This window comes from Pseudorasbora parva, chromosome 14 (genome assembly GCF_024679245.1).
Source record: "Pseudorasbora parva isolate DD20220531a chromosome 14, ASM2467924v1, whole genome shotgun sequence".
Classification (NCBI taxonomy): Eukaryota; Metazoa; Chordata; class Actinopteri; order Cypriniformes; family Gobionidae; genus Pseudorasbora; species Pseudorasbora parva.
In genome coordinates, this window is record NC_090185.1 from 23,962,180 (window position 1) to 23,988,053 (window position 25,874).

At 40.4% G+C, this 25,874-nt stretch overlaps 2 protein-coding genes across 6 annotated transcripts in view; both read right to left on the reverse strand.

The window, feature by feature from the left end:
- Positions 1–1,681: 1,681 nt before the first annotated feature.
- On the reverse strand, positions 1,682–8,110 carry amh (anti-Mullerian hormone). The gene is made up of 7 exons (XM_067415963.1): positions 6,660–8,110; positions 6,010–6,291; positions 5,744–5,910; positions 5,462–5,573; positions 5,245–5,380; positions 3,900–4,330; positions 1,682–2,413 (listed from the first exon to the last, which is right to left on the reverse strand). Exons 1-7 carry the CDS (start codon positions 6,769–6,771, stop codon positions 1,992–1,994), a joined length of 1,662 nt encoding a protein of 553 aa, XP_067272064.1. The 5' UTR covers positions 6,772–8,110; the 3' UTR covers positions 1,682–1,991.
- Positions 8,111–11,136: 3,026 nt separating this feature from the next.
- Positions 11,137–25,874, reverse strand: part of dot1l (DOT1-like histone H3K79 methyltransferase) — a 35,842-nt gene continuing 21,104 nt past the window's right edge. For 4 of the 5 annotated variants that reach the window (XM_067415965.1, XM_067415970.1, XM_067415969.1 and 1 more), the window contains 10 exons: positions 24,123–24,574; positions 23,941–24,049; positions 23,715–23,861; positions 23,547–23,619; positions 20,007–20,575; positions 19,710–19,918; positions 19,557–19,621; positions 18,873–19,475; positions 15,897–16,502; positions 11,137–14,659 (listed from right to left, as the gene is read on the reverse strand). In XM_067415965.1, the coding sequence (XP_067272066.1) occupies positions 16,009–16,502; positions 18,873–19,475; positions 19,557–19,621; positions 19,710–19,918; positions 20,007–20,575; positions 23,547–23,619; positions 23,715–23,861; positions 23,941–24,049; positions 24,123–24,574 (2,721 nt within the window). In that variant the 3' untranslated portion in view covers positions 11,137–14,659; positions 15,897–16,008. The remainder of the gene's footprint in view (positions 14,660–15,896; positions 16,503–18,872; positions 19,476–19,556; positions 19,622–19,709; positions 19,919–20,006; positions 20,576–23,546; positions 23,620–23,714; positions 23,862–23,940; positions 24,050–24,122; positions 24,575–25,874) is intronic. The other variant, XM_067415966.1, reaches the window with a different exon arrangement.

Genomic DNA, 25,874 nt, shown 5'->3' on the forward strand with positions numbered 1-25,874 from the left:
AAAGGATCATCAAGCAAGTATGTAGGCTATCTATGACCCGTGAATGATTGTGTAAAACAAAATGTCGGTGATTCTATAATTGCAGGTAGGCTATTACATTTGGTGTCCAAAGTAAAATTTGTTATATATAATTTTTTATATTTGATATATAAATGTAGCAAATATTTCTTAAACATAATACATACATACATACATACATACATAATAATTATACACAGCAAACACATATATTACGCAAACTTTAGCTTTTAGATGCGATTAATCGATTTTATTTTATTTATAAAAGCCCTAAATATTATTTTTTCCTAATTCTACAACAGAAATTAAATTGTTTTAAAATACCTTTTATTGTATAAAAATGTGTCCATAAATATTTGAATCTAAAACTGGTCACACAGTGGGTTATTTAAAAATCTTTTAATTATGATTTTATTCATTTTTGCAAAAAAGTGTAAAATTGTCAATTCTGTTACCGTCAAACTATTTTACCAAGGTGAGTAACAATGCTAATTCTTATTTGTCTGTAAGAGTTGACAAACAATATTATAAAGAAAGTTTGTTAAAAGGGAATAAAAAAGATGGGAAAAAAGTAAGTACCTTGTGTTTGGCATTAAATTTGCCAGTTTTTAGTACGATACTGGAAAAAAACATTTGAAATGCAAAATGTATCTCCAATTATAGAATCACCCATGTGCAGTGGGGTTATATTGATTATTTTGAATGGCAGATTGTGTAGATTAAGAGTATCACACTTCATTTCTGAGTTACTCAACCATCTCCATTTGACAGTGAAATATCGCCGCATATTTCCTGTGGAATCCTTGAGCAAGGTGGAAAATCCATGGAAAGGCATCACTCTGAACCGCTGTATATTAGTGGCCATGGTCATCGTGGTGGTCAACTCAGGGGTTGAGTTAGTACAAGGTGAATTCTTGAATGTGAGTCCTGCGTTTGTTTATGTGTCCATGTAAATGTAAAGCCAGTCAATTATTATGCCAAAATAATCATCCTGAAGAGGTTTATTCTTGTCATAATCAATGACTGACTATACATTTTCCTGCTTATTTACTTAATATCATTCAAATTAACTTAATACATTTATGCAGCAAGATTAGATTTACTAGTTCACAATGCTACTTTTACTGTTTTATTGGTCATACTCAGACTTGATAAACATAAGGGACTTCTTTGACCAATCAGAACAAATATTTATGGTGTTTTATGTGTAACAGAGACAATAGAGCCATTCTTTGAAGAGACAGAAGATGAACCTGGATCAGAGCTTCAGGCCGGTGATCTGACAGCAGAGGTAAGGCTCACGTGAACCACCTTAAACAGTTTTCACCTAGTGCTTTGTTTCTGAAATTTCGCCTATTTTTGCTGTAGCCTGATTCATGGTGGGACTCCTTTGCGTTTTGGAACTGGAGATCTGAAGATGAACTCGAAGAGTTCAGAAAGAAAAGAGCAGCGAGACCGAGACCGGATGGAGAGAAGGTCGGACCACGGAAGATCCGTAACAAAGAAATGACTAAAGGATTACTCAGGGAGAGGGAATAGTTTGTAATATCTCTAAAACGGTGATTTGGATGAAATATATATAGCAAATAAATATATATATATCCCTCACCTGAAGTCATAGTGTATACATTTACATTCATTATACATAGAATTGACTCAGAGAAAAGCTTTATGAATATTTACTTCATTCAAACAGACACATTTTTCACAAGCTTAGCACAAATGTTAACAGGACATCTAATTATTTCATAAAGTGAAACAATTTTTCTTTACATCATTAAATATGCAAATGTTTCCCATCTAATAACCGCTTATGTTGCACATTTGCATATGTGCCAGGTCTATTGGCATACATTTTGTAAAAAAAAGAGCTTTATTGTGTATTTACAAGCAAAAAAAGAAAAGAAAAAGATTTTATTTATATATTGCAATATATGCATCCGTAAACACATTCCAAAGAGCAAGCGAGGCCGTCAGCGACATTCACACTTGGTCGCCACCATGTTGGTCTTGAAGGAGATGTTGGTGCCCTCGCTCTCCAGCTCGATCACACACAGGTCTTCATAGTCCACCGGTACGCAGCAGAGAGAGCGGTTGACAGGATGACCGCTCTGGATATGGCTGTTCAGGAGGACGGCGTGGTTGTTGGCGCTGTTCAGTGGGAATCCGCACGCTCCTTCGCAGTTGTTGATGTTGGCCTTAGAGGGCTCAAGAAAGAACTTCCTCAAGGACACGGTCAAGCTGTGAAGCCGGCACTGACTGGGTGTTGATGGGCCGTCCTTGTCCGCTCTGGCTGCCCTCTGGGTTCTTTCCGCCTCCCAGGTACTGAGTACCGTCTGCAGGGCCTTCAGCAGCAAAACAGACCGGTACTGGGCCTCTTTGTGGTCCTTAGTGACTATAAATAAATCAAAGTTTGAATGAATCATAGTGTTTTAGATGCAATTCAATGGTGAAATATAGGGCTGGGTGATCATTTGAATAATTATTAGCTATTCAATAAGATTTTTGCTATTAAGTTTCTGTTAACACACTATAGTTTTAAGATCTGCTATCGTCTCGAAACTCGTGAGTATGAACCCAGACAGCAACATAGTGTCGGCCCAGATCATGCGGATTCAACGTTGCTTTCTAGGAAAGCATTAATTCAGAGATGTTTTCATAGCATTTCTAAATTAAAGTTGGCAAGTCTTTTCAGTTTAAACCGTTCGGTTTAGTAAATTGACTCAAAACTGTTAAAGAATTAATTTATATGCATCTCTCAAAAACATTCGCAAATACTTTTTCATGTATTTAAAATGATAGAATACATTTTAAAACATTCAAATATATGCAAGTAAATATGGTTTAATATTATGTATTGTTGTATTTGTGCATTTAAATAAAGAACAATTTTCTGTAAGTTCAACCAGCACAAGAAAAACAACAACAGTTTTTTAAATTTATTTTTATTAACGATTATTAACGTTACTGTAGTATGAAGCAGAGCAGGACCGAATGTTGAGGGAGCTGAGGAAGGCCGCTGGAGCGATTGTTACGCGGCAGGCCTCGCGAGCAGCTGGACTTATTATGACAGACACAGTCGCCGGCGCCATTTCCGCTTTTCCGGTCATGAGTATGAGGTAATGCAGCTCTGTTTATCATATTAGATACATTTAAGTGTGTGTAAAATGATGTTATGACGTTACTCTGTGTGTTAGCTCAGCAGCTGCTGTGACACTAGTTCACACTGCAAAGAGTAAAGTGTGCAAAATAAAACCGGAAACCGAGGGTAACGCAGATATGACGCAATTGACAGGCGACTCCCTCAGACGTCCCGGCTCCTTGGTTAAAATAGCAGTTCTCACAATTAACAAATAGTTGGAAACATTTGGGATATTGTTAGAACTCAACTGAACAAAATATATAACACTGGCCTAGTGGTTATTAGATATTTTACTGAAAAAAATACTACATTTTGTCCCTTTAAAGGGACAAATCACCCCAAAATGAAAATTCTGTCATCATTTACTGACTCTTAAGTTGTTCAAAACCAGTTTAAATTTCTTTCTTCTGCTGAACATGAAGGAAGATATATGGAAGAATGTTTGTAACTAAGTAAATCTTGGCCCCCATATTAGGGGAAAAAATACTATACTATAGTAGTACAAAATCTTCCTTTGTGTACAGCAGAACAAACACAAAGAAATGTATACAACTTGATTAAATGAGAGAATCAGCATTTTTGGGTGAACGATCCCTTTATTTCTCATTAAATTCACTTTGGTTGATGTTATGGTTTGTTTGAAAAATATATTTGTGCGTCAAAAGAATATCGTCCATTTTTGGCAGCATCACCCAGCCCTAGTAACACACACATCCATTAAAAAAATATTAACACTCACCTGCATCGTCGTCCTCTCCATCTGGAAAAAAGGCACTTAGTTCACTCAGTTTCTGGAGCCTGTCAATCACCTTTTGCTCTACTTCCTGCTGTTTGACCTGAGCCATGGCTTCATCCAGTCTCATTCTGAGCACAGACAGCAGAGGAGATTCTAGGGTCACCTCCACTCGGTGAGTCTGCAGGCCTTGCTGCCTCCGGGGGAAGACAAATACAGTCGGCGTGGAGGAATTCACCAGTCCAGACAGAAGCGACTCTGTGGACGACACGCCGAGGCTGAGAGGTGGAAGAGAATGCAGCGTATCCAAAGAGACTGCATTTGCATCATCCTGAGGCGTCTGTCCCTCTTTCTGATCAAGGACGTCACTCAAGAACTTCTGCAGCTCGCAAAGGAAAAGAAAAGTTCTGGACGGGGGTCTCGCATCCAGTGGCGTTCTGGGGAAAAAATGAAACATTGGCAATGTTTTGAATGGAATATTAGCTTACTGAAGCAGTTCAACTGCCCAGCATTTCTTTTGCAGATCTGAACCCTCTCCCGCAGTGACTATGATTTTGAGATCCATCTTTTCACACTGAGAACAATTGAGGGAGTCAAACACAACTAGTAAAATGTTCAAAAGCATTCACTGATGCTCCAGAAGGAAACACAACGCATTAAGAGCGGGGGGTGAAAACTTTTGACCAGGATGTCAAAAGATTTTTTTTTTTTTTTGTAAATATAAAGTTCTCTCATTTATTTATGCCCTTTAGAAGCAACAGAAGATACTTACATGTTTCTGGAAGACAAATTAAGTACAATTGACCTTGATCTTCAAATTCAAAACGTTTTAAATCGGGTTTTCTTCTGGAGCATCAGTGAATGTTTGAACCTTGTAATACTCAGTTCCTCAATTGTCCTCCGTGTGAAAAGATGGATCTCAAAATAATACAGTCACTGCTGGAGAGGATTCAAATATGCAGAAGAACTTTCAGGACCTGGAGGATTTTTCTGAAGAACATTGGGCAGTTTAACAGGACAAATAAGGGACACAAAAACAACCATCACAAAACAAAAAAACAGCCGTGGATCATCTAGGTAACAACACCCAGTATTAAGAATCAAGGGTAGATACACTTATATACGGACTTGTCTTGTGGACTAGGTAAACATCTTTTATGTAAAATATCTTATTCAGTTCAGTACACATTTCGTATGATGTCTTATTTTGTTAAAAAATATTTTCACAGATTCTGCATAAACCTTTGAACAAGACTAACAAACAATAGGTGATCACTTAACAGCTTGGTTATCTAATCACAAAGCAGGATTAAATTGAGCTGTAAAAAACTTAAGCAAGTGAATCATTTACCCGTGATATTTTAAATCAGGCGTCCTTTGCTCATCACGGTCAGAGAGGAAAAGCAAGATCGGCTTCATTGTGGTACTGCTGCCATCCACCTTTCTCATCAACACTTCCTGAAGCTCAGACACACTGGGTTTCGACCCTAAAATGTAACTGACAGAGTTAAAATGCATCATGTGAAAGGATTCAAAGGAGTAGTCTATTTTTATAATGAAAAGCTCACCGTTTTCATCCTTCCATGTCTCAACTGTTACACTCAGCTTGAGGTGAACGTGGGCATGACTGTGTAGTCCTGTAAGGATCAGGAAACGTGTGGCCTCAGAAATGCAAACCATCTGAAAGTCAAACAACAAGAGAAAACACAAAATCATAAGCATAAAATCGAAGCCACGGTGCAGTGGGTAGCACATCCTACTTTGACAAGTTTGATTCTCATTCCAATAGGAGTTCAAATCTGTTCATTCTCTGCCATCAGTCAATAAATTGTCAGAAATATAAAAATAACCTGTGAATTTGGATGGATGGAATGACTGTTGAATCTCAATCTCAAACCGTCTCCTTTAATGGAATCCACATTGAACAGGAGCATCACAGAGTTGGTCGGTTGGGCATTCCTTGGAAACGCGAGGGTTAAAGTCACCTCTCCCTCTTTCTCAGAATCCCAAATATCTACTAAAAAAGTAACCACAACTCAACTAATGGCATCAAACGGACAAGCATCAAACTAAAACCTGGATATCAAATGTAAGGATCCAAGAAAAATCGATTTACCTTTTGATGCATACACCTTCTTGAGGCCGTTTCGGTTTTGTTGCACACTCTGAACTAGACGCGAAACCGGCAAGCCTGGAGTTCCGGGCGAACATATTCCTATGTGCTGGAACTCAATCCTCCCTAGGTCACTCTCTCTGTCGAGGGCTGACAGGAATTCATTTAGAGCACAACTGTGAGCTTGTTGCCCTTTATCACTTGGTATGTCTTCAGTGGCTTGTGCTGACTGGGAAGGTGGGCCAATTGGCTGTTCTTTGACTTCTTGCTCATCTCCATTCAATCCTGTTGGTCATTTAGACAACCATTCATGGACCGAAAAAGTGTCATCGAAAGTTATCCTTTGGAGAATTAAGCAACACCCAATCCTGCTCGTGGAGGGCCACTTTCCAGCAGCTAATCAAAGTCTTTAGGATCACTAGGATAACTTCAAGGCAAGTGTTTAGAATGTGAACTATGCAGGAATGTGGCCCTCTGGAAGCAGGACTGGACATCCTTGTGTTCCTCAAATTTGTCATATGGTTCCTACACCCCTGGAACCACTTCAAAAAATCATCAAACTATTAACACAATCACATCTAAAGGTACAAGCTATTGCTTTAGCAGGTTCATTGATCTGTCAGAAAATGCAAAACAACGCCAAAGGGACTGACCTGATAGCCGAGTGTCTTCCGGGATGTTGTCCTGCTCCTCGTGTCCCACCGTGGCACAATATGACCCAGTCGCCACAGTCAGCATCAGCCAAAATCTTGCCTGGAAAAGCATCTTCTCTCATTCATTCACAGAGAAATCCAACACTTGTTTTGGGGTGGGTCAGCAGCAGGGATGTGTTTTATACACACCTCCTCCTGCTGTCCTGAAATCAGCCAGCCTGCCAAGAAAGCGCGTCCTTGGAGCATCGGGGGGTATTCAAAGCATGCAAGTCAACGTGTGAATTTCAAGGGATAGTGAATGGACATCACATGCCTCTGAGGCTTTGATAAAATGGAGGAGGAACTTATCCAGACAATGGAATACTGTGTAGATACAGGGACAGCGGTAGTAGCGGATAGCAGTTTGATCCTCCTTGTTCACAAATTGCAACAAAGTTCTATTCTTAAATTTGTACAGCCCTTACCTTATTTAATTCCCAAGGGATGCAGTAAAACTTCCCAGAGTGACACCTTCAGGCACATTTTTGCTACCCACATTGTAAGTATCCACATTGTAAGTATGTAACGTATCAATAAACTTAAACTATGTATGGTAAACTCTCGACAGATTCACATTAACCACTTCTCCAGTGCGTGGTACGACTCAGCACAACTCGAATCTTTACTTTGGCTCGGGTTTCTTTTCCACTGCAGTTTAGAACCGCTTAAAAATATGTGGGATTATAGACTGATCGTTAGGCCGGGGACACACTGCAAGGGTGCCGTGAGCGTCTCGGCTGCGTGGCGTGTCTGTTTTTATTTCGGCTCCCATATTAACTGGTTAGAGCTTGCATACTGCCTGCGACACACGCGCGGTCCGAGCCGCGCGGAAAACGCGTGCATGCTTCAAATAGAAGAGACGCCTATTTTACACGCGAGTGTGTTGGAAGTGTTTCTAGGCAAAATAGCATAGGAAAAGATGTTTTTATGCCATTTTGACACGAATACATATTAATAAATGACATTTTCATGTTTGAAAGTCTGTAGGTTAATATAAATGCAGATATAGGCCTAATTGTAATAATAAAAAACAACATAATTATCAATTTTGAAATATTAAACCTTTCAATATAGAACGAAATATTGTGTAGCCTATTTTGCCGTCAATGCCATAGATATGTGGTCAATAGGCTACTGCCGACTTTGTCTTTGCTGTATCAATAGGCAATATATTTATATTTAACATGAAGTATAGGGCTTCCCTGTACATTAATAGCAGCAGCAGCGCCGCGTTAGACACGCTTCTGGTGTGCAAAGACAGAGAAAACGCCACGCAGCCGCCCCGCGGCACCGCCAATTTTGAAAACAAATGACACCGCTGTACTTGTTGCTGACTACTTAAATCTAGCAGGTTTGATGAATTGTGTCACAAATCCAATGGCGCTGGTAGTGATGATTCTCTCTGACCAATCAGTGATCTGCAGTGTTTACTTGTCACATTTTCTCATCATCTCGCTTGGAACCTCACTTGAGGTGGTACTAAAAAAAAGTACCAGGTACTGTACACAGTGGAAACCTATTCAAAAAAAGCGTACCTTGATGATGCTTTGATTCTGCGGACCTTTATTATGCCACAGACGACCGCTTCCGCTTCTTCCGGTCATGTGTATGTGGGGCAGCGCATCAATGTTTTATCCATTTGAGTGCGCTGAAACTTGTGTTACTACTGCGGTTACTATGAGACACGCTGCACACCGCAGTAATTTAGATCAATGGTAAAACATGGTACTTGAATTAACACTTAAACAATAAGACTGTGTTGAGCTACATAACATTAAAGCCGCACTTGGCTACTTTTGCTGTCGGGGTCCCCCTACAGTTTGGAAAAAATAATGGCCTCAACTACTGTCGTAAGATCTGTCATCCTACAACAGGGGATGCCATCGCGCGTGCATTTGTTGACATGACAACCCTGATAGCCCTAAACTAGTGATGCGTGGGTCGTCTCATAGCCCGCGGACCCCGTATGTCTATTTAATGGTCGCGGGTGCGCGGCGGGTTGTAAAAATATATACAGTGGTGCGGTGCGGGCCAAATAACTTCATAAAAGTGGCGCCGCGGGTCGGTGCAGCACTAACAGTTCCCCTGAACACTGCAAGAGGAGTTCAGAGTTCTTCTGGCGTCGCGTGTGAAATGTCTTCATCCCAGGTAACGTTACAGTCAGTGGCATGTTTCAGCATGTCATATGAATATAATTTCACGGGTTTTATTTTTTTTCAAACGCCAAATAATCACGATGCTCACGTTTACAAGCCAGCGTCATTATAGTAGTCTATTGGTTACCGTTTTACAGAATCTATATGATACTTCAGTTCAATGTTTGAGTGGTAGCTCACCGTAACAAGCATGACAGCATCGGTCGGGCACGCCTCCTTCAGCTCACGCCGACGAGCAAACGCTGGTCACATGTTGATTCTCGTCCTGCCTTTAATCCCATCACTTTTTCGTTTCCTCTTATTGCTTTCCTCCAACAAAACCTTTTCTTTCTTATTTGTCTCTGCTGCTTCGGACATGACTATATTATTCGACGAACAAAGTTGGGCTCGCACGTCCGATTTTAAGGAAGTGTGTGTTGGTGGAAGTGACGTATATGCCGTAAAGCAGTCGAATTTTGTAGTTCTTTTTGTTCTCGGGTTACTACCCGAAACCCGAAGTTTAAAAGTACGATTAAAAACGATACAGACCCCATCAGGCTATGGCAGACGTGTCATTCAACCTATTGTAAGTCGATTTATCATCACAACAGTCTTAAAAAATATATTATGAAGGTTGAAAAGTTACCTAGTGCTGCTTTAACGATTAGTTTTCTGTCAATGAATGTATCCAAACAGTTGCTCATCTATCTAAAACAATATATTAAAGCATCTTTGGTGTTTATTCTACAAAATATCAAGGGTAAAGCGGGTGTAAGGTCATTGAAAGGCGACGCACAGTCCGTGTCCTGGTAAAAATGGCTTATTTCTCTGGATTTAAACATTACTGTAAACATTTTGGATAGTGCAAGTACATAAGTCAACAAAATATATAACATTGTTCAACTGGTTTTTGGACATTTCAATCTAAAAAAATCTCATATTGTGCCTTTAAAAGCAAAAGGCTCTTTTATTAAAAAGTGCTTAAGACTGATTTGGTCAAATTAGCGATTGTCAGAGGAACAGCAACAAAAGTCCTCTTGTTACTCCTAGAAGACACAGCTGCACATGTTTTCCAGACTTTCAAGGTCCCTCTAGTGCTGGTGTGATACATGCTTGACCAGTCCCAAGAGATAAGCCAGGTATCTTTTAGCCAAAAGAATGGCTGAGAACAGGAACAAATCGCAGAGGACGAAACGCTAGATAGTTTACCATATCTGGAATTCTTGATGAAAGTACAAGGGGTATTTCTTTAATGGTTACAACCGTACTCTGTTTTTTTATTATGCGTGATAACTTTTTACAGAACTCAAACATTGTATCTTAAAATTTGTAATTTCTGATTATATACTGGAACATCAATTTGCAAGTGCTGTACCACGATGAACATTTCTTGAGACTAATTTAGGTGTTTTGCAAGCACACAAAAGAGCACAAGGTACATTTCTTTTCTTTTCTTTTATTTGAGTTCAGTAATCTTCATTGTATACCAATACCATTGCATTCTTTTCAAATTATATTCAACCAGTATCATCTTTAATTGCAACCACAGAACATTAATAAACGGTCACCTGAAATCACCTGCATTGCCTCTGATTAGTTTAAAAATGAGTTGTGATTGTTTTATTGCTAATTACCTTTGCCAGCTGGACATAAATCTTTATACACTATGCAAGCAAGGCAATGAATAAATTTTTTTTTTTTTATCAAACTTGAGCTTTTATTACACACACTTTATTAACAAAAAGTTGAGATTTAAAACCTTACCAACTGAATTAGTTTTTATTAAAAGCACCACAAATCTGACAACTCTTAAGAGTTTGCCGTGATATTTCTGCTGAACAATGAAAAAAAAAAACCTGCAAATAGGAATGCATACATTTCAAAATCCTTCTAATAACAAATTACGACCTTGACTGTGGTGGAAATTTCTATCACAGGTAACTAATGCGCAGTAAAGCAAATTTACTCTCATTTATATCCGCTAGAAAGACATTCCCTTTTAATATGCAAAACTATTAAAGCCAGAACTGACGTTCCTGAGACACTAGACAAACCTATGAGAATTTACATATTTAGACATTTAAATGTACATATTCAAAACATATTTGTTAATCTATTTATAACATGCGAAAAGACCGGAGTTGCCTTTCGCAAAGCGCAACCTCATACAAGTACCTGAGAAAAAGCAACATCAAGAATCACGATCGGTTATCCTTTTAAATAGTCTAACATCGAGTTCCCAACAGGAGACAGCGTCAAAAACGGACAAGAGTTAAAATGAGACGTCACAAAGTAAAACAAGCAAAGCTTGCATTGACGTTTATTAGATGTTTACCCCTCGCAATGCGAGGGGCACATGAATTTCATAGCTGCATTTTCCTTGTTTAAAGTGTAGGAGATCACCATACTGTTCTAAAGAGTATCCAAATGCTCAGGATTATGAAATCATAATTGATAAACAGTCGCAGATATCAAAACACAAATTGGCCAATAAAACAGGTAACATTAACATTGACTATTAATTACAACACAAAAAAAATAAAAAATACCCTCAGTGCTGGTAACAATTAATTTATTTACTGGTCAATATCCTATTTCATCAAAAAGAGAGACCATTTACACAATTTTTTTTTAATTAAAATTTTTATATTATCATACACCATAGTCTATTGAACAGCATTCTGACTAAAGCTTCTGTGAGGTTGGTTTTTCCTTGAGCACACACTTGAGCAACAAAACACACGATAAAAGGAAATAAGGACGTAAAACAATGAGAAAGTCCACTCCTGCTTTGTCTTCAAGTTAGCGATGTGGCACGCCAATGACTATTTTGAACACGCTGAAATAGCTAGTGATTGACCGATATATCGGGCAGGCGAATGTACAAAATTTCCTCCGCACGATAAAAAGTCAATGGGGTCCAAACTTTGGACCCCATTGACTTTTACAGTATGGACGAAAACACATTTTTCAAAATATCTTGTGTTCCGCAAACAAACAAAACGTTGATTTTTGTGCGAACCATTCATATTATTCACCAAATATACGTCACTATTAATCGGCCACTGGCCAGTCTGTTGTCTAGACATGCTATTAATTATTCCAAAAGTCGTTGGAAAACCCATATCGGTCGACCACTAGTACTAGGCCACTGACGATGACGAAACACTAGCCATCTCTACAATCAGTCACATCAGAACAACTTCACATCACCACGATATTTAATAGGCTCAAACTCTAGGTTACACGACACACTCTAGGACAGGCTTTGATAGTGGATTGTAAGTTTTGGTACGGGCAAAATTGGTCTGTTTGACATCCGTGTGTACAGCAGCGGCAGTTTGTGTAAGATGAAGCCGTTACATTGCGAAGAGAACAACGATTTTAAGAAACAGCACCGAGCCGTCCGGGCCCAAGTTGGTAGGCAAATAGGCTTAGCACACTTTCTCCTTACGAGAAACTAAAATCTTAAGGAAATAAACGCCATATGGCACCAGTTTGCCAAACGCTAATTCACTACCTGTCACACAGGTCGATTTCAGAGCACCATTTGAAGTAAATACTTGTCCTATAAATTATCGTCCTATAAAGTTCTGCAATGTACTTTCATGTTAGATTAAGACCAAAAGGTGTTTCTTCTATATAAAAACGACACAAGCAAGGGTTGCTTCGTGCTGGGCGCCAAATAATTATAAATATAGGAAAAATAAATGCCGCAAGGCTCGAAAACATCCCTGTGTTAAAAGAAGCACCAAAAATCTTTATTAATATCTTTTTTTGTTGTTGTTGATGATGATCTTAATATAAATAAGCAGTCTAAAGTCGTACAGATTGTAGCACCATGTTTTTTTTTTTAGACTGCGAGTCAAGTACATACACTTTTTGCACACGTCGTGCTCTGCTCTGATACAATCGAAGAGCAATCACACACCCAATTTTTTTTTTTTTAAAGATAAATGATAAATAACCCAAATTATATACACAATTATACAGGTCTTGGAGAGACCGCCATTCACAGTACAAGAAAAAACACACAAAAGAATAAAAAAGAAACATAAGGATGAGTTGAAGTTCCCCAGTAGTTTTGCTGTCGTTTTGTGTTCTTGTGTTTTCCCAGTGTGTGTACATCTTTTAATCAGTGTGTATGTTTGTTTGTATGTGCGAGCGATTGTACAGATTGCGGAAAGCACCACGACAACATCGTAATTTTGTAATCCGAAAGAAAACAACGAAATCTGCGAGGAAAAAGGTTCAGCACCGGATTCACCTGAATAAGCCTGTACCGCGCAAGACGCCGTGCCCCGATTGAACGAAATATGTGCATTTATTAAAGGTTCAGCAGTAACTGTAAGGAACGTGGAAGCTTGAATATTACAACAGGGTCCTAAACCAAACGGTAAACGTAGTGATTCAATAAGATCCGGTAGTTAAAGTAAGTCCTCGCACGTATTCGCTCGTTCTGTGGCTCCCTGCAGATCGTGTTGGAAAGTGTTTTCCTGGGAAGGTGCAACTGTGATTAATTTCTATACGTTATGATTTATTTTACACGCGAGTAAAATGAACATTTTTCTCCCTTTTGATTAATAAAAGCTTGCAAATTTTTAATTTTAAAAACATGCAGTCATAATATGTTTGTCATTAATATCTCCACAGGTAAATTATCCAGTGTAAAAATAAAAATTGAATTTTATTAGAAGTGTATCTCATGAAGCCTGTCAAGAACACGGCCATATTTTACCCCAAAAACAAAAACTAATAAGAATATTTTAAATTGAAGCCTTTTTTTTGTAGTAACTTTATTTTCATGACTCTGTGATGCAAACTAATGTTATAGTTGCAATTTTTCGCTTATTTCAGCTTTCAATATTACTCCAATATTATTTCAGTTGCTAAGATTGCTGGATTTAATATGCAAATAAAACAAGAAAATACAAATACATAATTAAGATGAATTACCACAAAAAAATGTACATAATGTTTTTTTGCATTGTTGTAATTGGAATCCTGGGGAAATGTGCTTAACGTTTATGAAAAATTAAATGTTTATATATGGCTCTAAAACTTGTGCAATGTAGAATTTTAAATTCTTCTTTTTGGGGTAAAACATCACTTGGAGACTCACTCTTATGCAGTCGGAGCTTGTGGTTTCCTACTTATTTACCTTGTGTGGCAAACAACTCAAATGCCCAATACAAGGCGGCTACATGCTACAGAACAGATCATTGGTCGAAAACATGACTCGAATTTCTGAAATTGTGACTGTAGCACAAGCTCAGGCTGGAAGAGTGAAATCCCTGCATGGGAATTGCATCCGACTCTGGAGGCTTAATGGAGTCCATCCGAATAGGAGTTGTCAATCAAAAAAGCCACATTTCTTTGATAACAGCAGCGAGGTTATAGAGATTCACAAGTCGTTTTTTTTTGTGTACGGCCCATTGAGACCGGACTGACTGAAAATCCTGACATTTAAGACACTTCCTGTGTCGTCGAGTACGAATCCATCGGGAGGCGGCTGCGAATTTAGTTAACCACCTATCAAGCGAGAACATGTTAAACTCAATTATTGATGAATGAGAGTTAGCATCAGCCCAACATGATGCAACACGCCAAAAAACAAGGAAGCTGTATACCGTGTAAATGTGAGTATGATTCAGGGTGTGTGTGTGTGTGTGTTAAGCTGCACCTGTGATAAGTTCTGATACCCATGCCAGTTTAACAGTGGCGGCTTTAGCAAATGTTTGAGCACCGGTGAGCGAGTCGAGCCCATTGGTCCACACCTGTCCATTGCATAGGTTATGTTGGGTTGAGGTAGATTTCTTCAGTTACCTGTAACCAGTCGGGGTAAAATCCAGGAATTACACATGGTGTGGACAGAGGTTTCATGAACATCAGGGCTCAACAATTTACACGTCTGGCAAACTTGCGCATTTGGATTGCGACTTTTAAACACTTTTTTTCCTTTTTTTAAATAAATTGTGTAGGAACGACTTGCTAGTAAACGTTTACAATGGGCTAAAAATGATATGCATATATTAAAACAGTAATAAATATTACATAAAAATGTTATGAAAATTTTACTAAACATTTTTGCTGGATATGATAGCTTACAGTGCAAAATATGATTTATTGAATGTATGTATATGTATATATCTCAAAATATCAAATGATTTCTTTATTATTTTTATATATATGCACACACATTATTAATGGATTCATATTTTAAATATAAAAAAATATATAATATAACAATTACATAATTGTATTTTAAGTATTATTTATGATATGATGATTATATTAAACAGTATTTTAATATTATCTATCTATCTCACTCTCTCTCTCTCTATATATATATAAATAAATAATCGTTTAATATAATTAGTTATATCATAAATAATACTTAAAATAAATAATAATAAAAAATAAATCAATTTTATTATAATAAATCAATATTTATTTATATATATATATATATATATATATATATATATATATATATATATATATATATATATATATATATACACACACACACACATATATGTATGTGTATTTTTTTGTGTGACAATTTCATAACATCAATCAATAAAACAAAATTGTATATTGTATTTGTATGTTTTGCACAATAAGCCATTATAATAATTTAGCAAAAATGTTTATAAAATTATGTCACAGACTTGCATTATATAACATTCTCAACTACTATTTAATTGAATAGTAAAATATGTAAATTAATCATTTTAAAATTCCTTTTACAAGGGGAATTTTTTTAAGGATTCCCCCACCAAAAGCTTACAAAAATAGATGTTAGTAATACATTTTGTGCATTGGTACTACATAAAATAAAACAAATTTCCGAAAAACCCATTGTTGAGCCCTGAACATGTAATATTTCCAATAGACATTAATACAGAAAAAAGGGCAATACTGACATAAATATTCTAACAGCTGGTTTCTGAAACCACAAGAACTCAGAACGCACAGGAAATGCAGCTACCAAAAAACAACAACAAAAAAACAAAAAAGCAGCAAAGCGTGTTGCCATTTCCATGCTAACACCACATACCTTGTACGGACTCATAATAATATAGTTGGCAGAATGCAGTAGCTTCCCTGTATTTGTCTAGTAAGAGTCTCTTTCAATTTCATATCCCCCCTCCCCCACCCCTGGACGCGTCCTATCTGGGGCGATTGCCGGGGATCTGCGAGGCCGTGTAGGACGCCTGCAGACCCAGAGTTCTCCAGGAGACCCCGGCCCCACCTGAACCTGTGCTGCCGGGAGGGTGCGGAGGCGGCAGATGCGGGGGATAGTGCACAGTGAAGGGCCGGGAGGAAGCGGAGGAGGTGACTGAAGCGGATGTGGTGGCCAGAGATGGAGAGGAGGTGGAGGCGGGGAGGGACGACTGTGGCCTCGAGGAATGCGGGGAGGAAGGTTGGGGAGGGACGGCGGAGGACGCGTTCAGGAGGGGAGGGGGCGGAGGAAGGGCGAGGGTGGGCGTGTGTAGGACTGTCTGTGTGCGGCTGTGCTGCGAGGGGCCAGAGGTCAAGAATGAGGCCCCTGGTTTGGGGTTCGAGTCCAGATGCCTCTGCTGGGAACTGAGGGCCCCGGGGCCCGGCAGATTGGCCCCAGACTGCTGTGAGGAGACTGAAGGCACCATATGGTGAAAAATCCCTGCAGACATACATCACAGAGAGGGGAGCAAAAGACAGAGAGACAGAAAATGGGGGCTCAGCCAGATTGTGCACAGCAGCAAGCCAGTCCAACAAAAAAGCACATAAAGCAACGAGGCACTGCACTGATGTACCATGATCACCTCAAACCAGTTAAACCATTAACATTCTGCAATTAATGACGTGTGTAGTAAAGTAATATTATAGGTATTAGAGAGGTGCAGTTAATCATATATTCCAGTTTGGCTTACAACGTTTATGAACACAAGATAATCGAGATAAAACGATTATTCTGTCCCGCACACTTTTCCTTCATAGCGGTGCCCTTTCATCCCTCCCTAAGACAAACTTAACATCCAAATCAGCCGAATTAATGAGTGATGGAAAATGCAGTCCACTGCTGCCAAACTGCGGGATGTGACTGACATTAAATGGTGTTATTAAAAGCGCATTAAGCCGTGAAAGAGATGCTGTTCCCTAGGCCGAAACGAGAAGCAAAGTATACTGGGCTTCAGATATGTACCCAAGCGGTCAAATAGCCTACACACAAATATGTTGAAATGCTATTCTGGCAAGAATTCTCGTAAACGCAGTCGGTTATGTCTAAAGTGAATGTAAACACTGAGAAAGAGTGAGTGTAACAGTATTTTGGATCTGTGCGTTAGCTCTTAAAGTGACAGCAGCCAAATAAATCTGTTGCTGTAATTATTATTATTGTTAATCAAACAAGAAAAGATAAAATCACTCACTACACTAGAATAAATAACTTAAGTTTTACATAAGCATTAGTTTGTATTTGACTACTTTATTCAATTTCTGCTGTAGGTTATTACTTATCTGAGTATCTTCCTGAAAAACCTTAAGCACTATTTCATTTGTATTTTTGTTCGGTTGCATTTTGTTGGTTTTGTTTGCAATTCATTTCTTTGTTCTTATTGTATTGCTTATTGTTTACTTGTCGTCCCGTTTTGATGAGCTTTACTTGCATTAATTTACCTAGTATTCTATAATTGTGAAATTTCACTGACATTTAAAATGACTCTTATTATGAAATAAGACTTTGATCATATCACCCACCAATAATCATGTTAAATTGAGATTTTTAATATTGACCAAAATAATCATTATCTCGATGTCAAAATCAAACAGCCCCAGTAGTTATATATAGTTTAATTTCCACATATATTTATAATGATATAAATAAACAAGTTTACATAATATACACACATTTTAGGAGACATAAATCTCTATTCACAGGTCCTGCCTCACTGATCATGTGACTAATTTCATCTTCATGGACTGCGAGGTGCAGGTAAAGAGTGCAATGCCTCAAAACCCAAAATCAACAACTGCAATTAAGACCAACACCCAGAGAAAACGTGAAGGCTGAACTACAGCCGTGAGAATTCAAGGAGTTTCTTGCCAATCCCAAACTAAAAAGAGCTTGACAGCTCTGTTTTCCACAGGCCTCTAAAATCACCAGTTTACATCAAGGCCGGTGAAAATTATTTAGAAGGCTTTAGCTTTGTAAGGTTTTGTAACCATAAATGGTTTATTGGGTGAAACCCACAAAGCTCGTCAAGAACATGTTTCACAGGAAAATCAAGAGAAAAACTAAGATTTCAGTTTATGTTTTAAGATTGCATTTTCTGTTAAACAATAAAACCAGTAATATTAAATATTACAACTTTTATAACAATTTTCTATTTGAATACATTTAAAAAATGTAATTTATTGCTGTGACGTCAAAAATAAATTTTCAGCATCATTACTCCAGTCTTCAGTGTCACATGATCCTTCAGAAATCATTCTACTATTCTGATTTGCTGCTCAAGCATTTTTTATTATCAATGATAAACTGTTTAAATGCTTAATATTTTTGTGATGCGTATGTGTAATGCGAAATAACTATTACAGTGATGTAAATAAAAATATATAAAATCAATTTCACAAAGCAGTCTTGGATAAATTAATCAAATGGATTAATAAAAAAGGACAAATAACAAATTGCTTAAAATAACATTAAACTGAAGGAGGATAATATACATTGCCATTATAGATTCATTAAGGATAATGTTAAATATAACCTAATTCCCCAACCCCTGCATTATGATAATTATGTTTAGTTTTTTCTTTTGACTCTGGTGAAACACATCCTGGACATCACCTTATTAGAACCTGTTGTCATTTCCTCTAGGTGTGCAGCTTTAGCCTTTGCACAGTCAGCACAGCAAGCAGTATGGGAGAGCCAGGCAAGGTGGCAGCGCTGGGCATTAACTTACCTTTTCTCTACACCCAAGAGACTTTTCTGACCATAAACTCACCATTTTCACCAAAAAACAGATAGAGAGACAGATGTCGTCCCACTCACCTCCTGCAGCGCCCCCTGCCAGCCCGGCGCTGGAGAAACTGCCGAGCGCCGAATGTCCGTTGACCAAACGGGGGGCTCCGCTGGTAGCTGGCCCGGGCGTCTGCGCTCCAAATAAAGACTGCAGAACTGAAGCCCCGCCCAGGGGGAAGTACTGTCCCACTGAGGAGGCAGAGGAAACTGTGGCGGCCCCGCCCACTTTCCCACTCAAGATGCCTCCACTGGCCGCGGCAGATATAAAGAGGTTCTGGCTGGCCAATCCACTAACGGATTTCAGGTCCCACTCCCGCGATTTCTGTTTCTGCAGCGGCCGCTCCGACGCGTTGACGACCGAACGACCACCACCATCCTGACTGAGGAAGAGGTTTGAGTTCCCGTAAGACTCACGCTCACGATCCCCTCTCCTCTGCGGTTTCTGGTCTGAGTCAGAGTCCGTGCTCCCTCGGGATGCCCCCACGCCGAACGGCGAACCACCTTGGCGGAGGTCCGAAGGAGTTGGCTTGGGGTCAGAGATTGGGGAGAAGGTGGATTTCCATTTGCTGGTTCCGGAAGAAGAGGATACCTCGCTGCTCACGCTGCTGGCACCTGATTTACGTCCCTGCGAGCCTGTAAAATAACATGTTACATGAAAATAGATAGAGGAGTCAGAACTTGAAATTTTCATTAGCCAAAACACATGGCACTCACCCCTTTCCATATCTCTGATGGGTCCGTCTCGGTCTAAAGAAATTGTGGCAATTTTCCTTTCAATTCTGAAAGAGAAAACAATCAAGTTACTAAATTAAACAACCATCTTTCCCCCAAAGTTTACACACCAATTTGAAAGGAAAGAGATGTTACCGGCTTGACCCAGAGGTGTCCGGGGTGTAATTGGTACCCTCTTCGTCCGAACTAGGGGCAGAGGAATAACGACCTGTGTTGTTGAGCTCCAGAGGACGCTCTCTTTTGAGCACGGGAGGCTGATCTAGATCTGGCCCACATGGGCTTCGGCCTGACTGCTCCGGGGAAGAGATGGCGGAGATCTCCAAAGGCTGGTTTATGTTGCTCACCTGGTAAATAAACAAACATTTTGGGTCTGATTTGATGCCAATCGTAAGTTTGAGCAATACTAACAGCGGCCATTTTAAGTCCGCTCACCATAGAATTGATATTAAGTGGCGATCCAGAGGAATGGCTTGGGCAGCCTAGTCCTGGAAACGCCCTTCTTTTGGGGGATCCGCTAGTGGGCATGGCCCCGGAGGAGCTGCGCTTCCGCCGGCCACGCTTCCGCCCCTCTTGGCTGTGGGAACTTGGAGAGTGGTGATGATGGTGGTGGTTGTGGTGGTGATGATGGTGCTTACTGTGATGATGGTGACCCTGCTTTACCGACCCGTGGTGGAGCCTCGAGCCTCCAGTGGAGGATGAAGACGAGGAGGAAGAAGAGGATGAAGAAAAAAAGATACGGCGACGAGCCTCGCTGTCCAAGGGTTCTGTGTCGGATTCAATGCCCAGGCGGTCATGGCCATCCTCGGGGGGAAGCCTCGGTGGGCCGTCGGCGTACTGCAGCACACCTCCGGTGCCCAATGGAGGACTGAGGCCAGAGCCGCGGTGCTGAAGCCCCATGACAGGAGTGCTGTGAGGGGGAGGGGATACGGCATCACAGTCTTGGTCTTCGGTCAACATGGCGGAGTGACAGCCGTTTACCAATCCTGAACTGGAGGAGTACCCTAAGAGGAAACAGATTTTGATTTAGTTTTGATTTAACAAAGCTGCGATACAAATAGTGACATTACAAGTATTGTGATGTAAAATTTAATGATCCAAAAAGAAAAGAAAAATGTAGAAGAGAAATTTGCTTCTATTCTTCTTGGTTGATTGTCAGCAGAGTCATCTGCGGTTTTACCGGAAGATTGAGTTTGATTGACATTTCGAATATTTAGAAATATTTAGAAATGCATGCACACCAAATCGTTCACAAGAAGAACAATATCATGAATTTACAAAATAGATAAACAGAACTTCCATTTTAGGACGACTTTAAATTTAAAACACCAAAAAGGTTTGTGTTGCAGGTAAAGACCTGCGACTGTACCTGTGCGAATACCATTCGAATACCATGCTATTTCAGTTACAACTCCTGTTAAGATCCATATTGTGGTCATTTACTGTACCCCAGGTCAATTGGGAACCTTTGTAGAGGAGCTGGATGAGCTGCTGTCCTCATTCCAAGAAAACGGCAGCCCACTTGTAGTCTTTGGTTCAACATTCACCTCGACAAACCTTATGCTACAGATTTACACTCACTCCTAACCTCATTTGATCTCAAACAGCTCGTCACTACACATACCCACTAATCTTTCAACCAAATTGACCGCATCTACACATGCAACTGCATTACACAACATTTTGGTGAAACCTCTACATCTCTTCATTACTTCAGCCCTTTTAATCTACAAACTACTTGTGCCCCACCAGTCCCTCTACCAGTTACTTTCAGATGAAACCTGCACTCACTTTCTCCTTCTCATCTGTCCTCTAGTGTCATCCTCTCTTCTCTGATCATTGCAATTCTCATCTATGGATGTAAATACTGCAACAGACACTATGTTCCACTTTAACTTCTTTTCTAGATTGCATATGTCCTCTATCTTCTAGGCCAGCAAGCGTTACAACCTCTGACCCTTTGTTATCTGATGTTCTTTGTAAACACTAGACTAAACTCAGCAGAGAAAATGGACGACTCGTCGACCTGAGTAAGTATCAATCTCTGCTTTTGTCCTTCTCAGATGAGGTCCATGCAGTTAAGTCTTCATATTTCCACAACATAACCAACAGTAGTGTTGTCAAAAGTACCGACCGCGATACCAATTCGGTACTGAAATGTTAAAAATATGACGCTTTGAGCGCTGTTGAGCGGAATCGTAAACACCTCTGACTGGCCATTGTGCTCACGCGCTCATCAAATAGGTCTATGATTGGCTACTTTGATCACCGCTTCACTAACATGTTGTAAAAATACATCAATGACGCTTTTCAGGGAGCGCTTACACAGATACACACAGAGCGTTTGAATGTAGGTGTCTATCAGCCTACGGGTCCACTGGTCGACGCCTGCTTGTGCTTTCCAACGCTCCCGTCCCGCTTTCAAAACACTTTTCAAACACTTCCGTGTTGTTTCAAACCGCTGCCGTGAGTTGATCATTGTAGCCAATTACAGGCACATCCGACGAGCGCGTGAGCACAATGACCAGTCAGAGGTGTTTACGATTACAGTTCAACAGTGCTCGAAGCGTCACATTTTTAACATTTCAGTACCGATATGGTATCGTGGTCAGTACTTTTGACAACACTAACCAACAGCACTTCAAACACACACTGTCCCCCTCTACCACCTGTTTATCTGCAAACAGATTTGCGCATTTCTTCACTGATAAAACAACAACCATAAGCAATCAGTTCTCACCTCCAAACACAGCATTTTAGATCCGCCACATCCACAGCCAGAAATCTTCTCTCCTCCTTCTCTACACTCACTGAGGCAGAAGTATCTAAACTTCTCCTCTCCAAACATCTCAACAGATCTCTCTGCACTGGCATTTCCCATACCACATTCAAGCAGGCTCAAGTAACCCTACTGCTTAAACCCACATTTAAAATCACTTGGGACCCATTATAGAATCACATGGCTTCTTATACCATTGCTATGCTGATGACACACAGCTCTACCTCTCATTTCTACCAGATGACCCCACAGTAGCTGCACAAATCTCAAGCTGTCTGGCAAACATCTCAGCATGTATGAAAGTATATCACCTGCAGCTCAGCCTGGCAAAGACTGAGCTTCTAGTCTTCCCTGGCAATCCAACTCTACAAAACGATTTCACAATCCAGCTAGGTTCATCCTTGATTACCCCTTTAAGGTCGGTCAGAAGTCTCCTTTGATGACCAGCTGTCCTTCAAATACAACATTTCCAAGACAGCTTGGTCATGTACGTTTGCACTGCACAACATCAGGAAGATCAGACCGTTCCTAACAGCATGCAACAGCTTCTTGACCAGGTCCTGGTCATTTCTAGGTTTGACTACTGCAATGAGCTTCTGGCTGGAGTTCCATCGTGTAAGATCAAGATGCTTCAAATGATTCAGAAGGCAGCGGCATGGTTTGTCTTCAACAAGCCCAAAAGGGCCCATGCCACATCTCTCTTTATCTCTCTGCAAAGGCTAACATTCTCTGCTCACATCAAGTTCAAGGTGTTGACTCTTGCTTACAGATCCTCCACAAGCTCAGCAACCGCATACTTCCGCTCGCTCCTACGAGGAGCGACGGCTCATGGTACCATCACGGAGAGGCATGAAATCCCTTTCCAGAAAACGTTCGTTCAATGTCCCTTTGATGGTGGAACGATCACCCCACCTCCATCCGGAAAGCAAAATGACTGATGAGATTCAAAAGGCAGTCGAAAACTCATCTCTCTTTCTAGAGCACTTAAACTCCTCCATTCCCTTCCTATTCTACTCTAAGCAATGTCCAAAGCTTACTATATCAAGCACTTTTTGTGATGTTTAGCCCTTCATGACAGATCGCTTCCTGTATTTAGATAAAAACGTCTGCTAAATGAATAAATGTAAATGTAGTGCAATGTTTTGAAGCATGTGTGATAACGGATAAGCAAAAAAAAGCAGGCAGCGGGACGGTACCTGAGGTTGGCGTGAGAGGTGCCTTGCCATTGCTCTGTCCAGCTGGATTTGAAACTGGACTAGGAGTGCTCCTCTGCCAAAAGAAAACAGCTTGAATTAATGTTGAATTGTGGGCAAGAAACACCCACACGATTGTGAATCATCACTGCCTCCCACATAGATTCGTACCAGTCTTTCTACACGGTTTGGCAGCACCACACTGGCCAGCGGGATGCTGACAGGAAGTTTACTAGGATGCACAGTGCTGAGGGGGATGCTTATTGGTAGACTGGTTATAGTGTCGCCGGGAGTAGCCGGGCTCTTTTCCTTATCGGCCTGCAATTGGGAAAGAGACACTTAAAATTTGCTGTATTTCCAAAAGGGGTTTGCATAAACACAAATACACATTATTTACCCTATCTGTGCTCTTGAGTGTGTTGGTCGTTTGAATATCAGATGAACTGGGTGAAGAGCAAGCCTGTTTTAATCCCAGAGTTGGAGATGAAACTGTACCAATGTCGCCCCTGAAAACACCCGTGAGTTATCAGTGACTAATCGCCAAGTACTTAGTCAACTAAACGTGTTATTTTTACTCACCTGTGGATGTTGCCAAGAGCTCGAAATTGATTGGCAGCTGAATCCTGATTGAGGTGCCTACGGAGGGCGATCTTGGCCGGAGAAAAGCGAGTGTAGTCAGGCAGGGGTTGCCCTAGCTGCCTGGTTCTCGAGTCTGGGGTGGGCGGCACAATTTCATGGTCAGGAGAAATGGGCAAGTAGCGGGTGAGGAGTTCATTTTTGCCCATTCCACTTCCACAGCCTCTCTCATAACATGGCGAGGATGTGCCATTGATGGATAGCTCGGGACTGAGGCCGTTTAGTCCTACAGAGATTTGTGGGGTATGTCTGGGGGTGTCGGAATCCATTGCGGGCCGGGTGTCTGTGCCAGGGAGAGCCTTTCGGTAGGGGGACACCTCACACGGGCTGTAAGACGACTTGAGCTGCAGGAGCTCTTGCTGCCTCTGGCTCTTCTCCAGTTCAACAATGCTGATCTGCAAATAAACACCAGGGGGAGCCGTTGATATATAAAAAGAGAGCCCATCTGTATCTCTCAATGTAAAAATATCCCTGTAGAAGACTGAACTAGCTCCTAAAGGGATATTTATACATTTATACACGCATACATACTTTTATATATAATTTTTTTTATTGATTTCTGTTGTGTACTTCACACTCAACTCTGAGCAACTTTCAAATGTCCTTTGTTGAAAATCTTAAAGGGGGGGGTGAAATGCTGTTTCATGCATACTGAGCTTTTTACACTGTTAAAGACTTGGATTCCCATCCTAAACATAGACAAAGTTTCAAACACTAAGTTGGACGTTTGATGGAGTATTTCTGTGTTAAAAATACTCCTTCCGGTTTCTCACAAGTTTCGGAGAGTTTTTTTTGAGTATGGGTCCGCTTGACGTTGACAGAGCGGAAGGTCCTTGTATGGGCCGTACGGGCTCTTCTCCCGGAAGGGTGCGCACGCGCGTGAATGAGGCAAAAGAGCAAATGCACGCCCCATAAACCCTGCTCTCAAGGTGCAGATTCACTCATCCGTGCAACACTTATGTCGCGCCGCGCTCCACTTTATTCCTATGGGTGACATCAAACGACTTTAATGCGCCGACACAGCATTCCGGGAAGGCAGCGCTTCATTTGAACCGATTTGAACGCAGAAATGACAAGAAGCGTCATCACGCTTCAGTCGTGTCGCAATAGTGGATCTCCACGGTTACATATGTCACAGGACTTCACCAAATCAACAAGTAGTGTGTTTTTGACGGAGCGGTCCCAGCGATAAAGGTTCGGTCCTGCTTTGGAAACAGGCGGTGAGTAAAACTGCTTCAAATGTCTATGTTGTTGGCTATCGTCGCGTGAGTAAACAACACGATTGTGTATAACTTCCGTTAGTTAATTTATCAATGGAGCATGCGATCTATGGTGTGTGTTTAAATACATTTGTTTAGCTGACTAATTAGTCAGTTTGTTTATTGTAAAACCACCCAAACATAAAGCTAGGCTAGGGGACGTTCTCACAAAGCATGCTTCTTCATTCAAATGCGCTAACGTTACGCCATTGTTTTTTTATACACTATCTGACGTGCAAAACCGTTTTGCTTGCTACTGCTAAGGTTGAGTCGCATACAATAGTCCATAAACCAAATCATGTCATCATAAACCACGAGTAAGCGCACACAAATGTTGACAGGCCACTAAATACAGTACATACCACAGAGACGGACGTCCTGCTGTTGCTGTTTCTCCTGTTCAATTTATCTCATCCTCCGGATCTGATTCTGGATC